At 31.9% G+C, this 13075-nt stretch overlaps 1 protein-coding gene across 1 annotated transcript; it reads left to right on the top strand.

The window, feature by feature from the left end:
- Nucleotides 1–8163: 8163 nt before the first annotated feature.
- Nucleotides 8164–10951, top strand: LOC127138738 (pectinesterase/pectinesterase inhibitor PPE8B). The gene is made up of 3 exons (XM_051065243.1): nt 8164–8621; nt 8748–9272; nt 10089–10951. Exons 1-3 carry the CDS (start codon nt 8303–8305, stop codon nt 10784–10786), a joined length of 1542 nt encoding a protein of 513 aa, XP_050921200.1. The 5' UTR covers nt 8164–8302; the 3' UTR covers nt 10787–10951.
- Nucleotides 10952–13075: the final 2124 nt, after the last annotated feature.

The raw sequence follows: 13075 nt of genomic DNA, 5'->3' as shown, positions 1-13075 counted from the left end.
TGTTGTTATATTGTTGTCTTACTGGTTTAAGAAGTTGGACCAGTTGTCCCAACATTGTTTCTAAAATATGTCCCATCCGGAACATAATTTTAATTGACATCAGAGCATGCACCCGGTTCTCTTTGAGTGAGCTCCAAGGAGATATTTTTTATTCTTATGGATAACACAAAGGATGAAGGGTCTATCAACAGAACACCTATTTTGGATGGAACCAATTATGACAATTGGAAGGCTAAAACATATGCATATCTCAAATCCATAGACAACAAAATTTGGAAGGTTGTGATTAAAGGGTGGAAACATCGTGTGATTCTTCTCAAGATGGTACAACAAGTTTAAAGCATGAAGTTGAATGGACTGATGTCGAAGATAATGAAGCTCTTGGAAACTCCAAGGCTTTGAATTTTATTTTCAGTAGTGTTGACAAGAATATGTTTAGATTAATCAACACTTATACTAAAGCCAAATATGCTTGGGAGATTCTCAAAACTACCAATGAAGGCACATCCAAGGTTAGGATGTCAAGGTTGCAACTCCTCACTATAAAGTTTTAAAATCTGAGAATGGATGAAGATGAATCTATCTCTGATTTCAACATCAGACTTAGAGACATTACCAATAATTTATTTTCCTTGAGAGAGAAGATGTCAGAAGAGAAGTTGGTCAAAAATATTCTCAGATCTTTACTTAAGAAGTTTGGCAAGAAGGTAACAATTATTGAAGAAGCTCCAGATTTAAGCACCTTGAAGGTTGATGAACTCATTGGCTCTTTTCAAACCTTTGAAGTGGCTATAAATGGAAGATCATAAAAGAAGAACAAAAGTATAGCTTTTGTGTCCAACACTGAAGAGGATGAAGATCAAGGTGGAGAAAGTTTTTCAGAGGCTATAGCTCTTGTTGGGAGAAAGCTTAATAACTCTTTTAAGAAACTTGACAGAAGATGGGGGAAAATGTTTTAGAGGCTATATGTCGTTGAATGAGTCATTATTTTGATCAAATTGGTTTTATTGATGATGATTTAATGGTATTGACTTTAGCTATTTTTTGTGATACATATAATTTCTCCCATTGTGTATGTTCTATTTTAGCATGATGATAGTAACTTAGAAGATTTCTTGTGGGTTAGACACACATAATAAGATTTAGAGTCTGAAAAATCAAGTAGAGTCTGAAAATTCAAGATTGTGCAAGTTCTTATGAACTATTAAATATTATGTTACTTTGTGTTTTGGCTGGTTATATTCTTCCTCTCTACTAAATTGTTATTTGAAGAATGAGTATTAAAAAAAGGATTATTGAGAGGGACTCACAAGAAAGGCCGTATATATGGTTTGGGACTAGTAGCAGCAAAGTATAAGCCCTATAAATCTTTCCCATCTGAAACTATCTCACCATCTAAATATGAATAAAGGAGGACTGTTATTTCTGATTTGTCCATTGAAAACAAGACTCTTAAAGATAACTTAAGACAATATTTGATTCATGGATCGCAGGAAGAATCATGTTTACTTAGAGAACAATTATTCCGATTTAGATGTAAAGTTTTTCTGTAGATCATCAACCTCCACGTTCGAATCGAACTCTACCCATTTCTTGAAAAACAATATTAAATTATTGAGAACACACTGTTATTTGTCATCTATTAGTTTCAAGAACAATGATAATATTATTTTTGTTGTAATTTCTTAATTTTAAGAGTTTTGCTTGTACTATTTTAGTTGTAATATCTAGTATCAAGAAAAAAAAATACTATGGTTTTAATATTTAGTTTTAAGAACATATTCTTAGTATTATTAGTTTTGATTTGGAAAAGATTTATGATATTCACAAAAACAATTTCTAGTGTTTCATATTGTGTGTGATTTATTTTAATTTTTATAATAAAATAAATTCAGTTGCATTATTAATTAAATTTGGCAAGGAGTTTTCAATTTCAATAACTTCATATATGTTCTCATTGATTAGTGACGGAATATAAACATCACTAAATAATGATCATCTAGTTTAGTGTCAGAATAAATCATTCATAAATAAGGAATTTTATTGTTCTTTAGTGATGGAATATAAATGTCACAAAATAATTCATTTAATTTAGTGATGGAAAACATCCCTCATAGAACAAGTATTCATTCATTAATCTTCAATACTTAGTGACGAAATATAAACGCCACTAAAGAATTCATTATCATAATTACCGAGGTATTTAAAAACACCTCACTAATTATCGGCGAATTTCTTTTCAATTGTTAGTGACATAACTTTATATTTAGTGACATATTAGTTCAATAACTATTTGTGACGAAATTTGAAATTCCTCACAAACATTTTGCAACATTAAAATTCGATACGGATATTGCCACATCACTAAATCTATCACTAAAGGTATTTGTGATAGAATTTAGTGTATTAGTGAGAGAATAATACCCTCTCTAGATTTAATATTTTTAGTAGTGTAAATGACATAATTTTGAATAAGATATGTAATGAAACAAAGGATATTGAGTACCTAAAGATGAGTGATTGATTGAATCAATGAATGAATTGCAAAGGTAATCCTTGAGATATGATGGAGGATGTCTGGTTCTAGGTGGAGGTATGTCATGTTGGTAATGAGGCACAATATGCAGGTCATGCTTAGAATCATCAAGTGGTGTGATGTTTTTTCAAAGGTGTTAGGTGTAGGGGAAATGAGATAAATTATATGTGTTGGTGTGTTCAAGGAGTATTGGTCAGGGTCATTGGTCTCAAGAGGTGTAACAGGTGTACTGATGTTGGGATAAACACACCAATTATGGTTAGGATTGATATTGGTGGACGGAAATGGTAATATATGTCCATGAAAGGTGACATATCTGGATATGAAAATTTCTTTCAAATTTAGGTCTAACAAATGCCGCCTTTGTAACCTGACTTATATTCCAAGAAAACATATTTTCTTGCCCTTACATCAGTTTTGGTTCTATCGACTTGAATTGTGGATGTAAATGATACGCAACAAAAGACTTTAATGAATTAATGTCAGGTTCCTTGTCATATAAGGTATAATAAGGTGACTTTTTTTGGAAAATAGGTGAAGAAACTCTATTTATGAGAAAAATGGCATGGATAGAGGCATAAGACTAATATTGTTTTGGTAATTTGGATTGATGTAACAAGGCTCTTCCAACATTCATAATATGTTGATGCTTTCTCTCTACTCTCCCATTTTACTGGGGAGTTTCAACACATGATTTTTGATGTTGGGTTTCTTTAGAGGTATATAAAGAAGTTAAAGAAAACTTAGGTCTATTGTTTGATCTAATGGTTTTAAGAACAACATTGTACTGGTTTTCAATCATGGTAAAAAAAATTGAACCTGTAATGCAACCTTAACTTTGGTTTTAATGAGGATAATACATGTTAATCTATTAAAATCGTCAATAATAGTTAAAAAGTAATTATGGCCATAAACTGATGGGGTTGCAATTGGGCCTCAAATATCAAAATGAAGAAGCTCAAATTTAGTAGAGGCATGAGAATCACTAATAGAAAAGTAAAGTTTTTTGTTTGTTTTGCAAAGTGACAAATTTCACAAAAAGATTTATTATCATTTGTTATCGACATATGCAATTTGTACATATCATACAATCTAGAATTAGACAAGTGTCCTAATTTGAAATGCCAAATAGATTCGTAAGATATTATACTAAGAAAAGGAAATATATGAGTGATCTTTACATGCTTGTGTAGAAAAGGAACTAAAGAAGTATGTTGAAGTGGAGTGGTAGTAGTGGTAGTAGTGGTAGGTCTAGTGTCCGTCATTGACTTGTACAAACCATTCACTTGATTAGTCAAACCAATCATCTTCATGGACTTCATATTCTGCAAGTAACAGTGATCAAGAGTGGATTTGGATATTAAGTGTAAGGATTTAGATAGCTTAGAAATAGAAATCAAGTTAAGGGTGAACTCTTGAGAATAAAGAACATTTGTGATGTGAAAAGAAGAGGAAATTTGAACATTACCAGCATATGTGACATGAACTGAATTGCCATTTGACAAGGTGAAACTAATTAGCCTTTTCTATCAAAAAAAATTTAAAGAGGAACAAATATGGTCATTGGCTCCAGAGTCAGTGAGCCAATATTTAGGGGAAATATTGTTACTTTCTGAGTTGAACGCATAACTTCACATCTGCATTAATGAAAACATGTACAAGTAGGGATTGGTTGATGAAAATTCAGTTCACTCTAAAGAGTTTTCATCTCTATGAAATATTCAAAAACAAATTTAGCACAATGCTTAAGGGAATTACGTTGAGATCTTAAGTTTAAAACACAAACATGATCAATTTTAGAAAATATTTCTTTCAAATCTTCCCACACATTAACAATTTTTTTATGAAACATGATAGTTTATGCAATAGAATCCGATACATAATTAATAAGCCAAAAGTGTACCAGATGATTACACCTCTCTCAATCTGCATAGTTGAGATCTTCAGGGTCTGATAACTTTACGGGTCCATCATGATAGGTAGTTTGTTCTTCACACTAAGGGATCGTCGCATTGAACTGCTCCATCCAGCATAGTTAGCACCATCGAGCTTTGGTGTGGTTGTAACTGAATTTGCTCCATCACTTGGATGCACATAGTAAACTGAATCAGCTTAAACTATAACTTGTGAAGCGATTCTTGGCGGCATTGATGAGTCTAGTGAAAGAAATAATTAAGGAGTATAAACCACAGAAAAGATTTGTACAAAGAACAAAACAAGGAGAAAATGGATGTGATCAAAGATGATTCACAACGGAAAAGGAAACAATGAATCGAAAAAGAAGAGAGATTTTCAAGAGGGTTTTAAATGAGAGTTACCATATTATGAACAAAGTTATTTTCTTCATTAAGCTTCAAATGAGAGTTACACATGATACTTATAGATGATAAGTGGATCATGGTAATAAGCTAGAGTAGTTAAATGAGAGAAGCTTGAAATCTAATCAACTAACTACCATGCTACAAAGGCAAAGTTCAACTAGCAAGTTAGTTATTTGACATAACTAACTTGTAACTATTTTATCTTCATTTTCCTTGAGTGTGAATGTGCAAATTATAAGTTCGTGTTTAAAAATTTAAGTAAACACTATTTTATAACTAAAACTTTCTTTTTATTATTTATTTTTATTAAAAAAAATCGTGAATTGGATTTTAAGAATTCATCTGAAATAGAAAAAATCTTGAAATTTAAGAGTGTTCAAAAAATACTTTATAACTAGAATTTTGTTTGATTTATTAATTAGTAGTAAACATTTAATTATTTAATGTTATACAATGTCTTAAAATTCAGTCTGATTATCGACCTAGTCAAGGTATTGGGTAATTGAATTAGTGATCGGATCAATAAATCACTCATCAGACCGCATGACTTCTAATTCAGTTTATATAAATTTAAAAAAAAATCATAAAATGAAATTATCGACATAAATTTCATAACTATAAAATATATGAAAAAAATCTATAAATTTATTCATGCAAATGAGTTGAATAATAATTTTAAATAAAATTTTAACTTTCAAACATAAAAATTTATTAATACTTATAAATCAACAAAAGTAAAAAAAAAATTGTATGATATAATACTACCATAAATTAATAACTTAATATAGAACATAAACAAATATTATGCTCTATATAAATAATAGAAATTAAAAGATAGAGTAGAAAATAAAAATGTATAAATAAAAAATTAATAATAATAATGAGACTTTTACTTAAAAATAATAATAAAATTTATAAATAAAAAATTTAATAAAATAATGTGATTTTTACTTTAAAATAATAATAGGATTTATATTAAAATAATATAAAAATTTAATCCTATCTTTCGAAACATAATTTTTTTTCATTCATACTGAAAATAATGTAAAAATATAATTTCATGTTTTTCAACAAATTTATTTTTTCAAAAAACTTTTGTTAATTTATAAATATAATTTGTTTTTCTTTTATAATATTATTAGCGTCTGCCCGTCTATCTCATTTTTTAATGAACACACGTAAAAATATTACGATAGTTTTTTATTTAATGTTAATTTTAAATGAAAGTTATGTGAAAGATAATAATAGTGATTTCAATAGAAGTTATTATGTAAGTTATTTAAGGGTAAAATTGATAAAAAATAACAGGCTACATCAAAACCAAGTTTTGCATTTAGATATTGTTATAAATTATAAACAAACGAAAATATCGGATTTTTTTTCAAAACTTTTGATAATAAAATCGGATTTTGAAACAAGGACACCAAAATTTAAGAAAAATAAAAATTGGAGGATCAAAATTTTAATTAAATTAAAAATTAAAGATAAAAAATCAATGTGCTGGATCAAGAAATTCATTGGTTCAATTGTCTGATCAGTGAACTAGTCCGTCACTCCAAATTTTATCGGATCAATTGCAACTATGGTCTGATGTCCTGGACCGCTCAATCCTCCGATTCACAGTCTAAGATGTTCGACCGATCAGAATGGTCCGAATTTTAAAAAAGATTTAATTTTAAACGAATGTTTTTTCATTTAGAAATTGTTATACCGACACCCACCTCTCTTCATGGCCATTAATACCAAAGAATTGTCCATCTATAAAAAAAACAAAAAAATCTAGCCAAGTCAATTTATGTGCATATATCTAAGATGAAAGAAGTTGATGTCACTACTAAGATGAAAAGGAAAGAAAAAATTAAATATCATTAATAATCGTTTATAATATCGTACGTGTCAGCATCTATTACTAAATCTATTGAAACCAAGTAATTAAAAAACAAGGCCTGCAAACAACAATTAGCGTCGGAGTTGGACGTGGAAAAAGAAAGTTGAAATTGAAATTAAAGAAAACAACATATTCAGGAACCTGCCACACTCCTATGTGCTATATGTCTAGTTATGGACAAGCATGGGGTGCTTGCATAAAAATGAAAGCTCCTCTTGTTTTTGTTTATTAAAATAGTGAAGTTGAATACGTAAGGTAGTGCTAAAGTGGACATAGGAAAGTATGAAAGAAAAATAAAATATAGATCTAGAGTAGTCTTGTTTGGAGGCAGCATGGTGTCATGATCACATTGGTGGGTGATTGTGTTGAGAATCTTATACTTCATGTGTTTTGATGTTTGAGATGCACTTTATGATTGTGTAGAATTGAACAATTTATTTTGTAATTGCTAGAGAATATTGCATGGAGACTTGAAAGCCAAGTTAACCGATTTAGAATCTTATTTTGCATAAAGATGGTTTTATTTTTATTTATTTTTATGTTATTTTAATCTAATTTTATTTATTGGTAATATAAGTCAGATCAGGAATTGATTCTTTACATCGAAAATCTTCTTGATACCATGTTAGTTACGGTGTCTTGTTGAAGTGTATGTAATGTGATAATGATGTCAATGGTCGTATAAATGTATCTCTAAGAAAGAGTTTTCACATATAAGTGGATGAACTCTCATTTGAGGTAGAGATGTTGAGTTAAACTTTTCATATTGTTTAAAAAAATAGAGATTAGTCACTTTATAACGAATATACGGTGTCTCTCACTTGTGTTTATTTGACCTAATGTAATAGTTGATCTTAGTTATCCATCAAAATACATGATATATTTCAAGAAAACAAATTAATTATAAAAAATAAGAAATAATTGTGATGGAGAGAAGATGAAATGCAATTAAAATAATATTTTTTTAATAATAAAAAAATTTGCATTTTCATTCTTTTTAAAAAATAATACAGATCTTTACTTCAGGAGTCTAATATTTCATGTTAATAAGTAAATTTAACATAAATGTTTTAGTAAAAAAAATAGAAGATGTTAGTTACATAAACTTAGATCATGTTTGCTTTGTGATTTTTTTTTTATTTAATTTTTTCCTAAAATATAAGTTCATTTTAATTTGTTAAACAAAAGAACATGAACCTCTTTTAATAACATCATTGTGATTGAAAAAAATTAGCTAGGATGTTGCATTTTGGAAATATGAAAATAATTTATTAACATTTTCATTATTTTTAAGAAACACATCTAATTGTTGATTTAAAAAACTTAATACTTTATTCTTAACAAATAAAATTAACACATTTAAAAAAAATACTCTCAACAAAGTAAAGAAGAACTTATCAACCATCCAAAAGTTCAACATAATCTCCAATCTTTTCCTTCCTCTTTTTCCCCTTTAAATAATCTTATTATCTCACAAATCTTATTTGCCTCTCAACAAAACAAAACCATAGTTTTAGTGACACTATCATAGTGTCATTATAATTCAAAGTTCTAAAAATGGCTATTTCTTCCACAAAAACAACATTCACATTCATCTTTTTCTTCCTCATACTCTCTCTCCCACACTCCACTGCTTCTGCTTCCACTGATTTCAATGGATCAGCCTGCCTCAGAGTTTCACCTCTCAAATTCATCAGCTCTGCTGAAGAAGTTATCACTATTATACAACAAGTCACCTCCATTTTATCACGCTTCAACAACGGTGGTGTCTTCGGCAATTCTCATCTCTCAAAAGCCGTTTCCGATTGCCTCGATTTACTCGACTTGTCCGCCGACCAACTTAGTTGGTCCATATCCGCCTCTCAGAACCCCAAAGGTACTATAAATTTCTCCTGAGGATTGACACAGACACAAACACAGATACAGACATAGACACAGATGGCACGATATTCATACATATGATTCTATTATTGTCACTGTAATTAATTCTTTTGTTATACAGGAAAGGATAACAGTACTGGAAATCTAAGCTCCGATCTAAGAACATGGCTGAGCGCTGTTCTTGTGAATCCAGACACATGTATAGAAGGACTAGAAGGTACAATTGTGAAGGGTCTTGTATCCACCGGTCTCGATCATGTAATGTCTTTGGTGAAGAGTCTGCTAGGCGAAGTACTTCCTGTCAACGACGAACTCGCAACCGCTACCAGTTCGGATAAATTTCCTTCATGGGTTAAAGACAACGACATGAAGCTGTTACAGGCGGACGAAGTGACTGCGGATGCTGTTGTGGCTGCGGATGGAAGTGGGAATTACCTTAACGTGATGGACGCGATAACGGCAGCACCTGAAAGCAGCATGAAAAGATATGTTATATATGTGAAAAAAGGTGTTTATATTGAGAATGTTGAGATTAAGAAGAAGAAATGGAATATTATGATGATCGGTGACGGTATGGACGCGACTGTCATCTCCGGTAGTCGGAATTTCGTCGACGGTTGGACTACTTTCCGATCAGCAACCTTTGGTAAGATTACATTCACACTCTTTACAGTATTCCTGTTAAATTCTCTTTTTTTCTTTTTCTTTTATGTTTCTTTTTCTTTCTTTTTAAAAGTTTTAGAAAAGAATAATAAGGCAAAATGGCATCAAATAAGGTGAAATTTGAAAAAGTTGCATTGGGTTATGATGGAATATTCTGTTCCATGTTCAAGGAAGGATAAAAACAAGAGTGTTAGTAATACTATACTAACTTTTTTTTTAACAAATTTTTATTGGCTATTGTAGTATAATGAAAAACTCTAAGTTTACTTGTTTTTTTTTTCTTTCTGTTTATGAAGAAACTTACTTTGCTTAAACTAATAACAATTAACCGGATAATCTTTTTTGAAAAAGTGATTGCTCTTGTAATCCAAATCGGTTGCATTCATTTTCTCATTATGATTAAGTTTGCAAAAACATGTGGTCCTTTTCTAATTTAAATTACAAACGATCTAAATTTATAGACATGGTACCAAATTTTGCTATTAAACAAATTAAGTCATAATCCATGTCTCCATATAATTGCTAACTAAATTGACTCAACTCTAACAAATATTTTATGAGGTCTTTTTAAACAATATTTACAAAATTTTGGATATACTGTAGTCTAGTCTGTTTTACACACCATCAAAATGGCTGAATAGTCTCACAACAAATTTCAATAATCTCAGTAGGGTCTTATTATTCTAAACATTAATTAGCTGCTAATTTTTTCAAACCTGTCATCTTCAATTCAATATCTGAAATGTAACTCTGACCTAAATCTCATACCTTAATGTCAATTATATGTTGGTATATGCAGCTGTAAGTGGTAGAGGGTTCATAGCACGCGACATTTCATTTCAGAACACTGCAGGTGCAGAGAAGCACCAAGCAGTGGCATTAAGATCAGACTCCGACCTCTCTGTATTTTATCGGTGTGGGATATTCGGTTATCAAGATAGCCTATATACCCACACCATGCGTCAATTTTACAGAGAATGCAGAATCACTGGCACGGTGGATTTCATCTTTGGAGATGCCACGGCGGTGTTCCAGAATTGTCAAATATTAGCCAAGCAAGGAATGCCTAAACAAAAGAACACTATTACAGCTCAAGGACGAAAAGATCCAAACCAACCTACAGGTTTCTCCTTCCAATTTTGCAACATTTCAGCCGACGCTGACCTTCTACCATCGGTTGGGACCATCCCGACATACCTTGGTCGACCCTGGAAGACTTATTCGCGAACAATTTTCATGCAATCTTACATGAGTGACGCGATAAGGCCAGAAGGGTGGTTAGAGTGGGACGGAAGTTTTGCTTTGGACACATTGTACTACGGCGAATACATGAACTCTGGACCGGGTGCTGGACTATCTAACCGGGTGAAATGGTCGGGCTATCATGTGTTGAATGATTCGAGCGAAGCGATTAAGTACACCGTGGCTCAATTTATTGAGGGAAATCTTTGGTTACCTGCCACTGGTGTAAGTTACACTGCTGGTTTAACCGTGTAAATTAGACCTTGCATGTTTCGGTATAATATTGTATTTAGTGATTAAAAGAGTTGTGATTCATAACGGTTCTTGGTTGTTTTGAAAAAATCTATGTAAAAGTTAAAGGAAACGGGTTAATGACTTAATATGTTAACCCCAATTAATTTAGTACTTGATTATTAGATATTTTGAGGTATTTTATTTTGTATATGATCTTATGATTTTTTTTTGTGTGTGGATTTTAAAATATCTCTTTTGTTCTAGCATTAATTTATGCACGATCAACATATTCATGTATTAAAGGGTTTTGATGCTAATGATAACATTAATTTAGTAAACTTTAATTTTTGGAAGGAATTTGTTTCATTAATTGGCGTGGAGTACATGGTGGTAAATCATGAGAAATGGTTTTGTCACTATGCAATGGTGGTACATGCTTGAGATTTGTGTTTGTATTCATTTAGTTGTAATGACATGAAAATTTAGATGATTTCTCCGAATACCTCTATATTATATTTAAATTTGTCAAAAATATATTGTTGGAAGCAGTTTTCCAAATATTAAATTGTTAGATGCAATAAGAATTAATGACTTGTTTATTTCCTGTGAAATGCTGTAAAATAAATAGGGAACAAAATGAACGTGCAGTAACAAACTATCACCCGCTTCTAATTAGAAATAAGGAAATAAACTTGACTAAATCAATTCAACAAACTATCCTAAAAACTAGGAGTCTTATTTGACTAAAGACTTATCATTCCCTCCCTTGAACTAGACTGCATTTGCAGCTAGTTAACATGTGGTAGTTCACACACTCCAAGCCTCCTTCTTAGCTCCCGAAATAGCTCCAATTTAAGCGGTTTGGTGAAAATGTCGGTTATCTACTGCCTTGTACCACAAAACTGAAGATGCACAACTCCATCAGTCATTAGCTCTCGTAAGAAATGGTAGCGCACATCAATGTGCTTGCTCTTGCCATGCATCACCGGATTCCTCGCCAACTTAATTGTTGAGCTATTGTCACAAAAGATGACAGTACTCTCACTGCCCATGTAGCCAATCTTCTTTAGCACCCGTTGCATCCATATTGCTTGAGAACTACTTCCTGCAGCTGCAATGAATTCATCTTCGGTTGTGCTTAGTGTTACGATCGGGTGCTTTCGAGAAGACCAAGTCACAACTGCTCCACTTAGCATAAAAACATAGCCTGAGGTGCTTCTTCTATCTTCCACTAATCCGGCATAATCATTGTCAGTAAAATCAATCAACTCATGACTTCCTCCCCTTCTATAAAGAATACCAAACGTTGTTGTACCTTGCAAGTAACGTAGAATTCTCTTGGCTGCCGAATGATGAACTTCTGTAGGCTTTGACATATACCTGCTTAATAAGCTTACTGCATACATTATATCCGGTCTCGTAGCGGTCAAGTACATCATGCTCCCAATCAGCTGCTTGAAGAATGAACCATCCATCTCAATACCATTTTCATCTTTGGAGATTTTGAATCCTGGAACCATTGGATTTTCAACGGAATTGCTATGCTCCATTCCAAAACGCCTCAACACTTCCATCACGTACTTCGCCTGACTGATGAATATACCACCATCAAACTGAACTACATCAATACCAAGAAAACACGTCATCTTACCCAAGTCCGTCATATCAAATTCCTTCATCACGGACTCTTTGAATTCAACCATCATATTCTCATCATCTCCAGTATAAATTAAATCATCAACATACAAGCTAATGATTAAATGTTTACCTTGTTTGTTGACTTTGGTAAATAAAATTTTCTCGTTGTCCTCCTTCCCAAAACCTTTCTTTCTGAAATATGATTCAATCCGGCTGAATCATGCTCGTGGTGTCTGCTTGAGTCCGTACAAAGCTTTGTTGAGCTTGTACGCCTTATGTTCCTCATTCTTTATTTCATAACCTCTTGCATGCTCCACGTACACATTCTCAGTTAACTTTCCGTGAAGGAAAGCTGATTTCACGTCCAACTGAAATACACACCATCTTCTTTGTGCTGCAAGTTCTAAAATCATTCGAACTGTGTCCATGTGAGCTACGGGAGCATATACTTCTTCATAATCAACTCCGTATTCCTGAGCATACCCTTTTGTGACGAAGCGAGCCTTGTGTTTATCCACTTCTCCGAGCTCATTCAATTTTGTTTTGTACACCCATTTGACTCCTATTCTTTTAACTCCTTTAGACATCTCAATAAGATCCCGTTTCATTATTCCCAATTGATCTCATTTCGGCATCCATGACTGTTCTCTATTTCTTCTCCTTTACTGCTTC

This window comes from Lathyrus oleraceus, chromosome 4 (assembly GCF_024323335.1).
Source record: "Lathyrus oleraceus cultivar Zhongwan6 chromosome 4, CAAS_Psat_ZW6_1.0, whole genome shotgun sequence".
NCBI classification, from domain to species: Eukaryota; Viridiplantae; Streptophyta; class Magnoliopsida; order Fabales; family Fabaceae; genus Lathyrus; species Lathyrus oleraceus.
Note: the sequence above shows the minus strand (reverse complement) of the source record. Positions and strands in the feature narration are given on the sequence as shown.

What these genes read in the sequence shown, in the direction of transcription:
- LOC127138738 (XM_051065243.1), top strand. Translation starts at nt 8,303, where the DNA reads ATGGCTATTTCTTCCACAAAAACAACATTCACATTCATCTTTTTCTTC. An exon ending in CGCCTCTCAGAACCCCAAAG is followed by an intron (nt 8,622 to 8,747) that starts GTACTATAAATT and finishes TTTGTTATACAG; the next exon opens with GAAAGGATAACAGTACTGGA. An exon ending in TTTCCGATCAGCAACCTTTG is followed by an intron (nt 9,273 to 10,088) that starts GTAAGATTACAT and finishes TGGTATATGCAG; the next exon opens with CTGTAAGTGGTAGAGGGTTC.